Source organism: Barbus barbus (genome assembly GCF_936440315.1).
Source record: "Barbus barbus genome assembly, chromosome: 35".
NCBI classification, from domain to species: domain Eukaryota; kingdom Metazoa; phylum Chordata; class Actinopteri; order Cypriniformes; family Cyprinidae; genus Barbus; species Barbus barbus.
In genome coordinates, this window is record NC_136763.1 from 25,674,837 (window position 1) to 25,692,391 (window position 17,555).

The following is a 17,555-nucleotide window of genomic DNA, read 5'->3' on the forward strand; positions in this document are numbered from 1 at the left end:
TAAAATCATGGCACAGGAAGTCATAGAAACAGTGACTGTTGGGTAAAATGGAGCAGGAGATGCAGGAAAATCCAGACAGATGGAGCGATTGAAGGCTGAGGGGTGGAGACAGAGACAGTGTTGGCCTCTACAAAGGAAAGTTGGCCATTGTGCAAGGGCCAGATGTTTACCGGAATCAAGGGCTGTATCCCCAAAGGTGTTGTTTATTTAAGAGCCTAGTCCTGCTTAAACTTTTCCAGCTGCCTGGACTGAAAGCCAGTGATTACAAACACAGATCAAAAACACCAAAAGAAGGAGAAAAGAGCAAGTGTACAAATGAAGGTTGAGGAAGACGAATGGGTCTTAGAGCAGCTGCTGTCTGAACAATGCAAGAATAGAGGAACGCCACAGAGACAAACCACAGAAACAGTGGGCTGAGGAACCTGGCTTCGTTCTCATTGTAATTCCAAGTAAAATTGTAGGTCTCAGTGGAAATAGGGTAAGAAATTCCATTTGTGACACAAACTTCCCTCTACACTGAAGGAAAACAAATGCTCTTATGACTCTAGCTCTCATTTCCTGAGACAGCTTCATATGAAAATACTTTGAGGCTAACAAACTAAGGTCTGTGTTTACATCTTGAAACTTCATTTTATTAATAGTGGAGTTACAATAATTAAAAAATAAACACAATATTAAAAATAAAATTAAAGCAGTCCTCTGGCAGTAATTTGAGCTGCGTGCTCTTCATTAATCTGACTGGCAGCGCTGCATCGCTCAGGCTAATGTTACACATTAAAACGAAGGATGACATGATGCATGGTATGGAATCAGTATAAATAAGCAGTTTTAAAACTGACGTTTATTGCGTCAATGTTCAACTAAACTAAATTAGTTTAATTTTCTTCTCAAAATTGGCGTGTGTCCATTGACATTAAAGCAGGCGGAAATTCCTTTACGCTACTAATCGGAGCCGGATGTGACGACCAAAATTTGGTGGAATATTCGGAACACTATAAAGACCAAATATGAGTCCTCAGAGCTCAGAGATTTGGGGAAAAAATTGGTGTAAGACAAACAATGTTTGCATTAGAGAGAAAAAAACAATAAAGCAAGAGGTCAGTCAATAAATAAACATACATCTGAAAAGCTATCAAGACAGAGCACAGCAAGAGAAAAAAGGTGAGGGTTCGAGAGATTAATACCAAAACAATGCCCTGAATGTTGGCAGAGCCAAACACATGTGGTGGAAGCCCTGGAGCGTGAGCCGATTCAAGCACATGACTGTTTAAGAGGCTTTCCGGAAACTTCTGTACCAAGCAGACCTTACGTCAGAGAGCCGCTCCCTTCTGCTTTATCCCACATTACTTATCGCACATCCTGTCTTTCCGCTATTTATGATGAGACACACCAAATTTATGTGCAAGAAATAACTTTACTGGAATGCCGCAACTCAATAACACTCTGCCATTTCTGACAAACACACTTGTACGTGACATTTTGGGTTCAAGTCACCACGTCATTTTCCAAGATGCTGAGAGACACATGCATTTCTTTAAGAGATTACATAGTGATGACGTAAACATTGCAGAGAGAGATACTCTAAACATCTCCACCTGTACGCGTCAGTTTTCATGTTTTCATGATAAAACTCCAGAGCCGCAGACAGATGGGGGGGTTGGGTCAACCACAATGTCTGGAAAATGTTCCACAAAACAGAATATAAATATGCTGCAGCAAACCCCAGCAACCTACACAAACCACTCATAAAACACACACATAAACAGAGACATATGGACATACGGATAATGGCTTCCGGAAGAGTGCAGTCCAAATAGATGCTGTTCAGTGGTGAGTGTCTGCATACTGCATCTCACAGGTTCAACTCAACCCATCCCAGCAGATTCAGGCCACATATATGAGCACATGTGTGTGAGAATTATTCAGAGAGCCAAGTAAACTCCTTTGAGAGGAATAATCAGTCACTTTCACACAAATACAGTATACTTCGCTGTCCCATGATTTCTTTTAAAGCACAGATTCCATTTTTTAACCCCTTTAGATATGTTTGATTAACTATTATTTAACATAATGATATTTACTTGTAATTTAGCATTAAATGAGCTAGTTGCATCAAATGTCTGTACTTACAGTATCATGTTAAAATGGAGATTTTGGCCTGACCCAAAAGTTACACTAAAAAACAATCTGTAAAAATAGGGCTTATATAATTTAAAGGAGTCTTTTTTTCTGTATTTATTGTTTACAGGTGTTTTACCAGTACTTTGAACTTTATACTGCACTGTGTTGTGTTTTAGAGTTGACAGAAATGTCTGTAAAATTAATGGATAATGTTGATGGACATATTTTTTTTTTTTGCAGTGCACTAACCTCCTCAACTGTATTCATAATCATAACAAAGTAATCATTTTTGACTTGATGTCTATAATTGCAGTAAAAAATAATAATAAAATGATCTTAATGATCAAAAATGTGTAATATATAATAATATAAAATATTAATCATTTGGATATCATATTTGGAATATTTTGCATAAGAATGTTGTCTAATGATATTTTGTTCACAACAAGGAAATGTATTTATTAAAATTGTGATAGCCAGGAAATAACAGTATTGACTGAAATTTTACGACCATCATTTTTTTATGGCTTTTCAAAACTACAGCTGCCTTTTTTTACAGTAAATTCAACAGGATTTGATTTATTTATTTACAGTGTATAGCAAGCAAATAATCTCATTCCATTTTCTCGATTTTTACAAATACTATAGTTTTGACTATAGTAGACTATATAGAGTTTCTGGACTTTTACTGTTTATGCTATCCTGTTTAAATTGCCTATACCCATGTTCAAAAAAGAATTTATAAGTGGTTCGACTCAATATATATATATACAGAAGTCATATTAATATTGCCATCTAACAGATATTAATGCCATTTGTGATTTCTAACAAGCATGGTAAACATCCTTCATGCATTCAAATTTATATTTCGATAAATTCTACATAGTATGTTATAGTTTGTTGAAGTAAATACAGCACTATCCTGAACTGTGGTAAAATTAAAAGAGAAGAGGAAGAGTAGAAAACATCTGGTCGTCTCATCTGCGTGTCACGCTGAGGTCATGAATCACGGCAAACACATTTCCTGTGTGACTCTTCCAGAGACCACCACGACAAACCCGCCAGCCAAAAGAGACCTGAACCCGGGTTCCACTTCTACAGAAAGGCTTCAGCCTTATGAGCCGTCTGGAAAGGAATGGCATTTGAAAAGAAATCTTTAAATATATTTAGAAAATGTGAGATCTAAAATGGTGCGATAGGCTGAAGTGAAAATACCAAATCACTTTAATTACGCTATTAAATTACTCATTCTTCTTTAAAGAAAAGTTTTTACCACAAGACCTCTAAGTACTTTTAAGTTTGTTTGAAAGGCAAAATCATTATCATCGAGATTGCTGCTTTCACCTCTTCATTATTATTCTCCCTTTAGTTTTTCTTCCTCTCACACACGTGGCAGGCAGCCATATCTTTAACACTGAGGGCAGGAACTCAATAACTGGCAACAGGAAGCCAATGATCTCTTTATCGCTTCCTCGCGAGGGCGCAGTCAAGCCTGTGACCTCTGACCTGTGAGCGTGTGTCTGGGAAACGTGTTCAAACTGCCATCAACACGGAAATCACTGAAAACTGAGGCTGCTTTCAAACTAACCAGCACTTAAACTGAAAACATTTTACACAAACTCAACGAGAGACAGGTCTGAAATTAACTCTATGAAAGTATGTGAACACAAACACTTTGCATGTCTGCATACTTGCGCAGAGTACATTTCTAGCCTAAATTTCCATCTGGCCGGTAACTGAGTGCCAGAGTTGTTGTAAGACCCAAAATATGCACTCCAGGTTAGCAGAGATATTTCCTGTTGAAACTAGTGTTCCAACTATAGAAGATGACCGAGAAAGCAGGCCCGAAACTGAAAAAATAAGTGTTTTTAATGGACAAATACGTCTATGCAAACGGATTGCAATGCATTCTGGGATTAAAAGAGGATTCAGGAAACGCTGCCTCAGAATTCACACTCACTTGTCACTAATAGCCACATCTTGTGATGAATAAGTGCAGGAATTGGCTGCTCAGCGGGTCCTTGTTACCGGTAAATACTGGAACTACACCACCCGACAGCAAAAACATGTTTCTCCATAGACACCCATTCAAAACTGGATACAGTTTCTTGAGTTGTTCATATTTAAACATTCATATTCATATAGCAGTGATTATAGACTGGTAAAACAATTCAAATTATTTTGTAATAAGTGATTAAATCAGGAATTCAGTTATTTTTTATTTAAATGATAATGAAGGATTATTATGATGCCAATTTATTCACACGGATTTCATACATTTTAATTTTCAAGTATAGATGTTACACTTCAACAATTTGTATTATTCAATTGATATAATGATAAAATATGATAATTATGATAGAAATAATGATGATGATGAGTACTATCGTTATATTGTATTTGATATATTCTTGTTTAAAACCATAAGACGGCATAATGTGCAACTTTTAATTGTACTTTTTGTCACACACGTAGGTCTAGTAAAACTGATTCGGTAATTTTTTATTAAATTTTTTAATTTTAAACAACAACAACAAATTAACAAAAGGCTCTCTCCAGGTCTCATTGGTTTAAGTCCAATGAACATGATTTACAAGTATATTTAATAAAATGCATTCTTTATTTTTTTGTTTCCTAAATTGCACTTAAATATTACATCAAAAAATTCCATCAATTAAAAATAAAGGCCATTTTTATTTTTGCCCTCTGATTCAAACACTTTAATAAATGGGCAGGTCTAATTTAAGACTTCAATGTAAATGCCATTTCCTATGACTGGGTAACATGATAACATCTTTGCATATGAAATATTTTTGCACATGGAACACAGGTCATCTTTCTATTTCTGATGGTGTAACTATTTTTCAATCTCAGTTTCTGGTTATTTCCCAAACAATACAAACTTGTTCTGTTCTCTTCCCTATTAAATCTTTCAATTTATTTCTCAGAACTCTGCTCTCTTTCATTCATTCCATCTCTTTCATAGAACTCAGAGGTGAATTAACTAAACAGTTGTGCCACTCTTGTGCATGGAATTTCTGTGTGAAAAAAGGTATCTTATTCATTAACCACTTGCAGTCCAGTTCAGCTAGCTGCTTAATGTGCGAAGCAGCACTGCACCATACAGGTCAGTGATGCATTTATTGCACTAGTAATGCCCATGGAAAGCAGTATTGATCACTGCAGATGAGTGAATCGTGAATCAGGTTCTAACACAGACAAACACTACTGGAAGACATAATTCATTCTTAAAAAGAAAATGACATTTATTGAACTATATTTGATACTTCAGGCTTTTAAGGCTCTTATAGCATGATACAGTGAGAACATAGACCTCATACTTAAAGAGGAAAAACACCACAACAAGATGAACTTGTAACTGTAAATCAATGAGATATTTGTAACAGCATAACAGATCATAAATATCAGTTGTTGATCTATATCACTCAATATTGTCTTAGTAAGATAGTATTTAAACATACAATACAATGCAATACTATGATGACTGAGAGACTAACAAACAATTGTTCCTCAAAAGCCTGATGAATCATATTTTATACTGACAATTGTGCACAATTTTTCAAGTACAAAAAAAAAAGATGATTGGATAATCATGTAAACCAAAGTTGCTTCAGACTAGTTAGTGTTCAACCTGAAATGCTATAAAAAGGGCCAAATGGCATTGTTCCTGAGAATAGATGGTTAAACTGATTGCAGTTCAGTCACACAGCAGGCATCATGAGTATGTAAGAAATAGTCTGGCCTACACAGAGAGAGAGAGACCCACACTGCTCTATAATACTCAATCAGTTTCATTCTCCCTCTCTGACTTTAGCAGGAAGGATGAAAGGAAAATGTCTGCTCTTTTAAATGTAGTCTGAGTCTCAGCAATGTGAAGAATCTGTCTGCAAGAGGACTGAACACACACACACACACACTTTGAGCTGTCTTCATGCTAATGCTCAGACTGATGATTAATACTGTAAATATTTCCAGCTAGCTGCAGACAAAATCTCAATGTTTTCACAAAAAAAACTATTTTACAATACTGTGAACTACACAATGATGCAAATATAGGGCAGAAACCAAATATTTACAAGGATAGTTCACCGACAAAAAATTATATTTACTCAACCTTGTGTCGTTCCAAACCATTCTGACATTGTTCCATTAAACACCAGGGGAGGTGTAGCAGAATGTTCACTTTTGTTCTTTTTCATCAAACTTCATCGAAGTTGAACTTCTACGGTGTGTTGATGATGACGCTGTGAGCTGGTTTTTAAAGCACATGTGCAAACACACCAATACAATCAGCTGACGGTAGGCACATGTTGTGCTGGCAATGCCATAAAAGGGTGCCTACTTCATGGAATCTCCAGATTTCTTTGTCTTCAGGAAACTGTTAGTTTAGCGTGTGTGTGGACTACCGTAGGCCATTTCTAATAATTGAAAGTTGTCCGTTGAAATAATAAGAATGGAGGGTGAGAAAACATTTTGGAGATGTGTGCCGCCATGTCCACGCCATGAGTATCATCTGCCTTTGAATGAAGCATGCATAGTCAGCCCTTGAGGGAGCTGGCTGTCCTGTTTAAGTCTGGCTCTGTTGGTGGTGGTGTTGGCTCTGAATGATGTCTGCACCCTGCAGATTGGGTCGCACTGCTGCGGCTGCGGTCGTGAAGGTGGCAGGTGGAGTTGGCTGAGTAGCTTAGGAAAGGCTTGTCCCTATCTCAAGCTTCGCTCGCTCTCATGCTGGATCGGAAGCATGTTCTCCAGCTTCTTCCCACTCTGGCTGAGAGCATTTTGTCGGATCCATCTGCCTCCGATGAGCCGGATGTGATAGGAGTAAAGGAAGATGTCAGCAAGCTCGCCTCCTCCCAGATCCCCAAATACGAGGAGTTGTTGGAGGTTATGACTCACGGCACAGCCAGTTTGAGTGCCTGAATGGCGGCGAGAGAGGAACCATCCAGGTAAGCTGGATGAGTGGTTCCTCACGGGTCATAAACCTCCTCCTCCCGTGAGTTTTACCAGATGAGATCATGAAGTCATGGAATAAACTTTTTCGGCCCATTTGTTCACTCCCCCTTCATCTGATTACGCTAACATCAAGAGGATAAGTGAACACTGGTATTTGAGGTTGCCCCAGATGGAGGACATGCTCGCTGGCACAGCAACCACACTAAAGATTACAATTTTGCCTTCCAATCTGTGCCAAGAACATCTCGGCTGGTAGGCAAAGCATACACGGCGACCGGCCAGGCTGGTGGAGAATTGCACATGTGTTGCAAGCTTACCAAGCCGACCTGTTGAAGGCCCTTGATAAAGACAAGGCAAGGGTATGACTCCAAGATCTCCGCCACACCACAAACCGTGCCACAAAGCAGGCGGCTCGTTCCATTTGCCATTCTCTCTGAGCTATGGTGGCTATGGAGTGGCATTTGTGGCTGAACTTTCTGGTTCTCCAGTTTCCGGAACGTGATCTTGAACGGACCGAGGGGGACCACCAACCCCACTCAAGGAAGGCAATATCATTAATGGACTAAGGGGGGCCTGGTCCCTGATATGTGTGCATGCTGTGATAACTAAGAGGGAGAGAGCACCACTCCATCTCGATCAGCATTCACTCAAACTCACATAACTAACATCCTCAAACAGCATCTGTAATATGTCCCACTTCTTTGAGTATCATTCCCCAACTCCTAATAAATGTAATTGTTTAACAACCTCTTGTGCCCAACATTGCTCAAAAAATGGGGAACAGGGAAGGAGAAGGGAAGAAGGTTCTCTTCTCCATAATGATGTCTCTAAAATCCTTCTTGGGCTTCCCCCAAAATCGCTGCCTTGAGCCCCAGCTTCTCGGAGGCAGGGCACGAGTAGCCGCACTCTCATTCTGACCCTGCTTGGGCTAGCTACAGGGTCAGAGGGGGGATTCTAAAGTCTAAAGGCGATTTATACCGCTCAAACGCCACTGTCTGAACTCCCACCTCCCTGAACTTTCAGACCACTGACTCTAAAGCAGTCCCAATTGCCGCACCAATTGCAACACCCTGATATATGCAGTAGTTAGGTGTACACTGGTTCAGGCTATGACTTATGTGCTGTGTGATGTTGAGCATTACTTTCTCCATTTTACACATTATTTCTCATTCTCACAGCTTTGCACATAAAGGTATATGCTCGTTTAGGATGTGGTTTCATGTACTGGTTGAGATTGAGCATTGCTCTCTCTTTTTTATTTAGCCGTTCTCACAGCTTTGCACTTATAGATGTATGCTGGTTAAGAATGCAATCTATTGTACTGGTCAAGGTTAAGTGCAGCTTTCTCCCTTTTAGTTTTTTGTTTCTTATTCTCAGTGTACACATATATTTATTTAGGTATGTGTACACTGGTTGATGATTTGATTTTATGCACTGGTTGAGGTTAAGTGATGCTCACTCTCATTTAATTTCTCACTCTCACTGGATTACATATAGACATGCATTCTGGTTAAGGACATAATTTTATTAAAGGAGGTTGAGCAGTGCTCTCTCCCTTTTGTTTCTCATTCTCACAGAAGTTGTACATAAAGCTATGTGCTGGTTGATGGTGCCGGTGGTTTTATGGTGTTTACGACCCTCTCTCCCTTATTATTTTCTCATTCTAACACAGCTATACAGTATACAGTAAATATATACAGATGGTGCTCACCTAGAATGAGCTCTTTGCCATTTCAGGTACCGCCAATGCCGTTGGAACTTTGCAGCTTTTGCCAGCTGAGTGGCACTTTAACCACAAGTTATCAAACGAACACAAGCGCATTTTCACAAATAGCAGGCAGCTTTGCATTGCCAATGGGTTACAATTGACGACTGCAGTCGGCGAAAAAAAACAAAACAAACAAAAAAAAACACTGTATTTTAAATAATTAATTTTCACTGACGCAAATTTAGTAGCCTACTTATGAAGTTACGTGCATTTATTATTTATAAATAAATTAATAAATGTCAAGTCTGTGAGCCTGTGCTTATGTTTACTATGCCACACAGTATTATACCATATTGTAGATTTTTACACATTAGATAGGTGTGCTGTGTTATTTATATAATATGAATCATATTTTATATTACCTTCAAATAAAGAAAATGTGGTTCACATAGCATCAGAATAATAAAATTGGTAGCCTGTTCAATATGCCTATGGATTTATATGCTAAATGTCAATATCCGATACAATATAATGTATGCTGGTCGAGGTTGAGCGACTCTCTCACCTGTTATTTCTCATTTTTCATAGCATTGCATATAGATTTATATGCTGGTTGCTATATGATTACATATTTCGGTTGAGGTTGAGCTGTGCCCTCTCCCTATTTTGCTCACAGCATTATATAGAATATATATATATATATATATATATATGCTGGTTGGTGATATGATTATATGTACTGGTTGAGGTTAAGTGTTGCTCTCTCTGTTATTGTTATTACTATCGCAGCCGTTATGCTGCTTGCGGATGTAGCCAAATTTACCGTTTGGGTTCTCCCTCTTATTTCCATCACTGCAATATAATTTTCCAGGCAGAGGTAGTATCTTATGGAGACATGCTTTATAGAGAGATTTCAAACAGAATATTCATTTAGTTGCCTCCCACCGCCTCACTCAGTTCACATTCTTGCTGTTGAGGAAGGTAAAGGTAGTAGTGGTGTGCCTTTCAAGCAATTGGGAGGATAGGAACTTGTTCAAGCTTTCCCTTTCTTTTGACATCCACCTAGTGGTGATGATTGTACAACCCAAATTTATTAAATTGTATTAATAAGTATAAAATTAAATTTGAAAAAAATTAAAACTAAAAAACTTTCAAATCATATTTTATTCACATTTTCAACAAAGGAAGAAATTTTGAAAAGATTCAGCTGGGAGAACATCTAGCAACTAATTAAGTTAACTGACGTCAGGTCTGTAACATGATACAAATGGGATAAATGCTATAAATGGGATGTCTTAGAGAGGCAGAGTCTCTCAAAAGTAAAGATGGGCAGAGGCTCTCCAAAATGTGAAAGAGTGCGTAAAAATATTGTGGAATACTTTAAAAACAACGTTCCTCAATATCAAATTGCAAAGGCTTTGCAAATCTCATCATCTAAAGTGCATAACATCATCAAAAGATTCAGAGAAACTGGAGAAATCTCTGTGCATAAGGGACAAGCCCGAAGACCTTTGTTGGATGCCTGTGGTCTTCGGGCCCTCAGACGACACTGCATCACTCATCGCATGATTCTGTCGTTGACATTACTAAATGGGCCCAGGAACCAGAACCAGAAACCACTGTCGGTAAACACAATCTGCTGTGCCATCTGCAGATGCCAACTAAAGCTCTATCATGCAAAAAGGAAGCCATATGTGAACTTGGTCCAGAAGCGCCGTCATGTTCTGTGGGCCAAGGCTCATTTAAAATGGACTGTTTCAAAGTGGAAAAGTGTTCTACGGTCAGACGAGTCCAAATTTGATATTCTTGTTGGAAATCACGGACGCCATGTCCTCAGGGCTAAAGATGGAAACCTTCCAGCATGTCATCAGCGCTCAGTTCAAAAGCCAGCATCTCTGATGGTATGGGGGTGCATAAGTGCATACGGTATGGGCAGCTTGCATGTTTTCGAAGGCACTATGAATGCTGAAAGGTATATAAAGGTTTATACCATATACACTATATCACTGGACATATCATACAGGCACATGGCTTCTCCTACTATTGCTATGCTGATGACACACAGCTCTATCATTCATTTTAACCAGACAATCCAATAGTAGCTGCATGGATCTCATGGCATGGATGAAGGAACATCACCTGCATGTCAACCTGGCAAAGACTGAGCTTTCTGTCTTCCCTGCCACTCCGAATCTACAGCATGATTTCATCATCCTGCTAGGTTCATCAAAAATTATTCTTTGGTGACCAGCTGACCTTCAAGGACCATAATGTAACGACAGCTCGATCATGCAGATTTGCATTGCACAACATCAGGAGGATCAGGCCCTTCCAAACAGAGCATGCTGCACAACTTCTTGTCCAGGCCCTTGTCATTTCCACGCTGGACTATTGCAATGCTCTTCTGGCTGAACTTCCATCATGTGCAGTCAAACCTGGACAAATGATTCAGAATGCAGCGGCACGACTGGCCTTCAACAAGCCCAAAAGGGCCCACTTTACACCTCTCTTTATCTTCCTGCACTGGGTGTCATGAGTCTGGGTCCTGCAGTTCTTCCTTTCACCACCAGAGGTCGCCATCTCCCGTCCTCCCGAACTCCATCTCCCTAAACTGCACACACCTGTCACAAACCACACACACACCTGTCAACTATTACACTCATTATTACACCCTCAGCTGTTCCCCATTGCCACAGACCATATATTCTCCTCTCTCTGTTTTCTCCACAGCGTTCCCGAAGCGGTCCGTGACAGAATACAACCAGCAAACATGGGTCCAGCAGGGATGTTGCTCAACATCCGCCAGGGAGACCGGAGGATTGAGGAGTATGCCAGGGACTTCGTTGGAGTGGCTCGTCGGTTGACTATTGAGAAGACCTGCCTCATGGTCTTTTTTTACGGAGGCCTGGCCGAGCCCTTCAAATCCCTGATGCCATACTGGACCCCCGAGGAGTCGCTGGAGGACTACATCAATCGCAGCTCACAGTTCTCCCGACGCAGCGATCCAAGGGGCGTCAGAAACCTCATCGGCCGCAACCAGTACCTCGCGCCCGTTCCCGGAGCGTCCCGGGCTGATATGCAGCTTTCAGGAACCCCCGCTGATGTTGGTGCGAGCGGCGTGGTTTGCTCGCGGTCCTCCCGAGGTGACTGTGCCTGCTCACAAGGCTTCCGAAGCAGCGGTGCCCGCTCACGATCCTCCCAAAGCGGCGGTGCTCGCTCACAATCCTCCCGAGGCAGCGGAGCTCACTTTAGGCCTTCCCGAAGCGGCGGTGTCTGATCACGAACCTCCCGAGGCAGCGGAGCTCACTTTAGGCCTTCCCGAAGCGGCGGAGCCCGCTGATGTTCCCTCCGAGGCTGTGGAGCTCGCTTCAGGCTTTCCCGAAGCGGCGGAGCCCGCTGATGTTCCCTCCGAGGCAGCGGAGCTCACTTTAGGCCTTTGCAAAGTGGCGGAGCCCGCTGATGTTCCCTCCGAGGCAGCGGCGCACGCTTCAGGCCTTCCCGAAGCGGCGGAGCCCGCTGATGTTACCTCCGAGGCAGCGGAGCTCGCTTCAGGCCTTTGTAAAGCGGAGGAGCCCACTGATGTTCCCTCCGAGGCAGCGGGCATCCCCATCTCGTGAGCTTTGTGAGCGGATAGCGCTGCCTCACAAATGGGTGGGACTTTTTCCCCTCGGAGACTGACTCAGGGGAACTGTGAGCGGACACTGCTGCTTCGGAAGGATCGTGAGCGGGCACCACCGCCATGGGAGGATCGTGAGCGAGCACCGCAGCCTCGGGAGCGTTGTGAGCGAACACCGCTGCCTCGGGAGGATCGTGAGCGGGCATCCCCATCTCGGGAGCTTTGTGAGTGGATAGCACTGCCTCGGGGGAACTGTGAGTGGACCCTGCCGCTTCGGGAGATCCTAAAGGCCGAGGCAGCGGAGCTCGCTTCAGGCCTTCCCGAGGCGGTGGAGCTCACTTTAGGCTTTCCCGAAGCCGCGGTGCCCGCTCACAGATCTCCCGAAGCGGCAGGGTCCGCTCACAGTTCCCCTGAGGCAGTGCTATCTGCTCACAACGCTCCCGAGGCTGCGGTGCTCGCTCACGATCCTCCCATGGCGGCGGTGCCCGCTTACGATCCTTCCGAAGCAGCAGTGTCCGCTCACAGTTCCCCTGAGTCAGAGGGAGAAGCTGTTTCAGATTCTCCCTCTGTTCACGTCTCCGAGGGGGAAAAGTCCCACCCATTTGTGACGCTGCCCTATAGACACAGCCCTGAGTGAGAAGCTGCTGTCCGCCTCCGTCATTACTGATTACTAGCTGTAGCTGCTGGAGATATACAATGTCAGTGCCAAAGAGGCATTCCAAATGTTGTGTTTTGGGATGCACTAATGAACATAGGAGTCTCCATAGACTCCCTCCATCTGAGCCGCTGAGGACACTGTGGTTAAATTTCATTGTCTAAGGAAATGTCCCGGAAAAAATCAGTTAAGTCCCCAATACGTGTAAGGATCAATACCAACGCTTTGTGCGCAAACCTCAGCTCCAGACAAAGTAAGTATCATGCGTTTGTTTTCCAAATTGCCCTTCTGAAAAAGCTTCTTGGCACTCTGTAAGGCAAATGATGCTAAAGTTACCATTGTCTCTGTCTGTTTTCACTGGTGCTGCCTTCATGAATGATCGTGAATAGGAATGTGGTAGTTAAAAGTTCCATATGAAAGCAATGCGAGTCGATCGCTTGAGTTTATTGAGCTCATAATCACGAGTGGGTCTTATAAAGTTTGTGATAGCATGCCATGCACCATGAGACCAGCTATGTTATTTTTATCCCACCGTGCTCCCTGTCTGTATAATTCACACACGCAAATTTATTATGCACAGTACAATCAGATGACTGACTTTTAAACAGAGTACGTTTTCTGTAAAGATAACAGGTTTGTACTAATAGTGAAATGTTTATTTGCAAAGGCTAGCACCCGCATTAGCAGTGCTAGCCTTTGCAAATAAACATTTCACTATTAGTACAAACCTGTTATCTTTTTTCATTTGCATTAAAGCAACATACTCAAAATCAGAGCGCTAATTATCAAAGAAAGAAAAAAATTAATAGCCATAATATGGACTATTGTAAATGCTGTGATAATCAGATACTGTGATTTCCTTCTCACATTGCTGATTTCACCATTAAATGTTCACCTGGACAGTTTATGTTGCTGTATATGGTATCCTTGTAATCCTTGATTTTAATTCTTGACCATCAAAACATAGGGGTAGACATCACCTTTTCTGTGTTATCATGTTTGGTTCAGGAGATATGACACAAAATACATAATTTGGTTATGGCAGAAAGTAAAATGGTCATCATGGCAACCACGAGGTGTTTTTGCGATGGCTCCATTTCTGAGAAAGTTTCATGTTCTTAGGAAATAGTGAACATTATTTTCTCATATCACCTGGACTAAAATATATTTTTAATGAATCCTCCATTCCTGTCCATTTGACAAAACTTTCAAGCCTTGAAAGTAGGGATGCACGATACTGGATTTTAGCCAATATCTGATATGCCAATAGCCGATACAGATATATTTCCTTTTGTTTGGAAATAACACCAGGTCTCTCCTATAGAGATTCTGTAGACAAATTATTTTTAATTTTGGTTAGTTTTTAACAAAAATTTACTTGTTAGAATTAAATAAATATTTAAGGAAGTTCTTCTATAATGAGAGTACATTGAAAGCTAAAAATAACAACAAGTCAATCACTGCATTTTTTTCTCAGACAAATGCAGTGGTAACCTTAACATTCTATTTAAAGATTTAATAATTATGTACAGTGAGAAGAATATCTGCTTCCGTTCATCTGGGTGAGAAAGAAGGGAAGGGTGAGATAAAGAATTTTGTAGATGGTCTAATGCAAAATAGTTGTAAAAATTCTGAAAATCTTTTATGACAGTTTCATAACCATTTGAAAAAAAAATCATTAAAATAATTTTTCATTTTGGGCCAATGCCGGTGTTTACATTTTAAGCCATTATCGGCCAATTCCGATATCATTCCGATAATATCGTGCATCCCTACTTAAAAGTACAAAAAGACATTGTAAAGTAATCTATATAAATAGTGGTTTACAGGGCACATCAAATATGGTCAGGGGCATGCGATGGGTATGTTTTAGCAAATATCTTGATTAGAACACTAGTATTTTCACCAGCTAAAAAATGGTTTAGTTATTTCTATCTTTTGCTGTAGTGTGTCAGTAGGAAATATCAGTTTACATTTCATCACCATCATCCAGTCTGTCTGGAATGACATGAAGAAACAGAACAAACTGAGACAGACTAAATCCAGAAGAACTGTGGCAACATCTCCAAGATTTGTATGAATTTCCTTAATTGTAACAACCCTGAGTGAGAAATGTGGTTTGTGTTGTGAAATCAGAGCAGCGTGACTTACGGTGTAAGCTGAGGGAGATGTTGATGGTTCTCTCATATGTGAAGCTCTTGAGTCCTGTTATCTTAGCACACTTCAGTCGTGTGCCCGCGGGGGATTCGCCCACATTGATCCAGCATACCGTTTCCTGCGCGTACAGGAAGTCCATGGCTGTGGTCTGTTTTGTGCTTATGTAGAGTGATGGGTTGCTGGAGCCACTCAGAGATGTGATCTGGATGTTCTGAGAGTTCGCGATCAGTAAGACAGGGAGACGATCCACAGGCACTACAGCAAGAGGAAGACGTCTGTTTCATCTCAAATATAATAACAGTTCAGCCAATAATAATGAATTAAAGTGTTGGCTGATGCGGTTACATACAGTCAGGTCCATAAATATTGGGACATCGACACAATTCTAACATTTTTGGCTCTATACACTACCACAATGGATTTCAAATGAAACGAACAAGATGTGCTTTAACTGCAGACTGTCAGCTTTAATTTGAGGGTATTTACATCCAAATCAGGTGAACGGTGTAGGAATTACAACAGTTTGCATATGTGCCTCCCACTTGTTAAGGGACCAAAAGTAATGGGACAATTGGCTTCTCAGCTGTTCCATGGCCAGGTGTGTGTTATTCCCTCATTATCCCAATTACAATGAGCAGATAAAAGGTCCAGAGTTCATTTCAAGTGTGCTATTTGCATTTGGAATCTGTTGCTGTCAACTGTCAAGATGAGATCCAAAGAGCTGTCACTATCAGTGAAGCAAGCCATCATTAGGCTGAAAAAACAAAACAAACCCATCAGAGAGATTAGTCATGACCAAAACAACTGTTTGGAACATTCTTAAAAAGAAGGAACGCACCGGTGAGCTCAGCAACACCAAAAGACCCGGAAGACCACGGAAAACAACTGTGGTGGATGCCCGAAGAATTCTTTCCCTGGTGAAGAAAACACCCTTCACAACAGTTGGCCAGATCAAGAACACTCTCCAGGAGGTAGGTGTATGTGTGTCAAAGTCAACAATCAAGAGATGACTTCACCAGAGTGAATACAGAGGGTTCACCACAAGATGTAAACCATTGGTGAGCCTCAAAAACAGGAAGGTCAGATTAGAGTTTGCCAAACGACATCTAAAAAAGCCTTCACAGTTCTGTAACAACATCCTATGGACAGATGAGACCAAGATCAACTTGTACCAGAGTGATGGGAAGAGAAGAGTATGGAGAAGGAAAGGAACTGCTCATGATCCTAAGCATACCACCTCATCAGTGAAGCATGGTGGTGGTAGTGTCATGGCGTGGGCATGTATGGCTGCCAGTGGAACTGGTTCTCTTGTATTTATTGATGATGTGACTGCTGACAAAAGCAGCAGGATGAATTCTGAAGTGTTTCGGGCAATATTATCTGCTCATATTCAGCCAAATGCTTCAGAACTCACTGGACGGCGCTTCACAGTGCAGATGGACAACGACCCAAAGCATACTGCAAAAGCAACCAAAGAGTTTTTGAAGGGAAAGAAGTGGACTGTTATGCAATGGCCAAGTCAATCACCTGACCTGAATCCGATTGAGCATGCATTTCACTTGCTGAAGACAAAACTGAAGGGAAAATGCCCCAAGAACAAGCAGGAACTGAAGACGGTTGCAGTAGAGGCCTGGCAGAGCATCACCAGGGATGAAACCCAGCGTCTGGTGATGTCTATGCGTTCCAGACTTCAGGCTGTAATTGACTGCAAAGGATTTGCAACCAAGTATTAAAAAGTGAAAGTTTGATTTATGATTATTATTCTGTCCCATTACTTTTGGTCCCTTAACAAGTGGGAGGCACATATGCAAACTGTTGTAATTCCTACACCGTTCACCTGATTTGGATGTAAATACCCTCAAATTAAAGCTGACAGTCTGCAGTTAAAGCACATCTTGTTCGTGTCATTTGAAATCCATTGGGTATAGAGTATAGAGCCAAAAATGTTAGAATTGTGTCGATGTCCCAATATTTATGGACCTGACTGTATGTGAGGGAAACAGAAATGGAGAAGCTTTATTTTATCTTATCTTGGACTGTTATGTTTGTCTTACCGTTCTTGGCCTTGCAGGAGCGGTTGTCAGGTTGAACTAGATAACCTTCCACACAGGAGCAGGTGTACGAGCCGTCTGTGTTTGTGCACGTCTGACTGCAGGTGCCGTACACTGTACACTCATCAAAATCTGAACCCACACAGACACAATAAAAGAGTAATATATATGTATATATATAATGTTTTGCCTTGTTTTCCAATGAAATATTTAAGCACCTTTAAAAATTACTAGAAGAAAAACAATGTTAGTATATAAAGATAAAGATTTGTC

The 17,555-nt window shown here is 41.2% G+C and overlaps 1 protein-coding gene across 1 annotated transcript in view; it reads right to left on the bottom strand.

The window, feature by feature from the left end:
- Nucleotides 1-17,555, bottom strand: part of LOC306855133 (low-density lipoprotein receptor-related protein 1-like) — a 215,270-nt gene that overhangs the window by 143,385 nt on the left and 54,330 nt on the right. Inside the window, exons 5-6 of the mRNA XM_079393583.1 lie at nt 17,286-17,414; nt 15,226-15,486 (exon numbers count right to left, since the gene is read on the bottom strand). Of these exons, the coding sequence (XP_079249709.1) occupies nt 15,226-15,486; nt 17,286-17,414 (390 nt within the window). The remainder of the gene's footprint in view (nt 1-15,225; nt 15,487-17,285; nt 17,415-17,555) is intronic.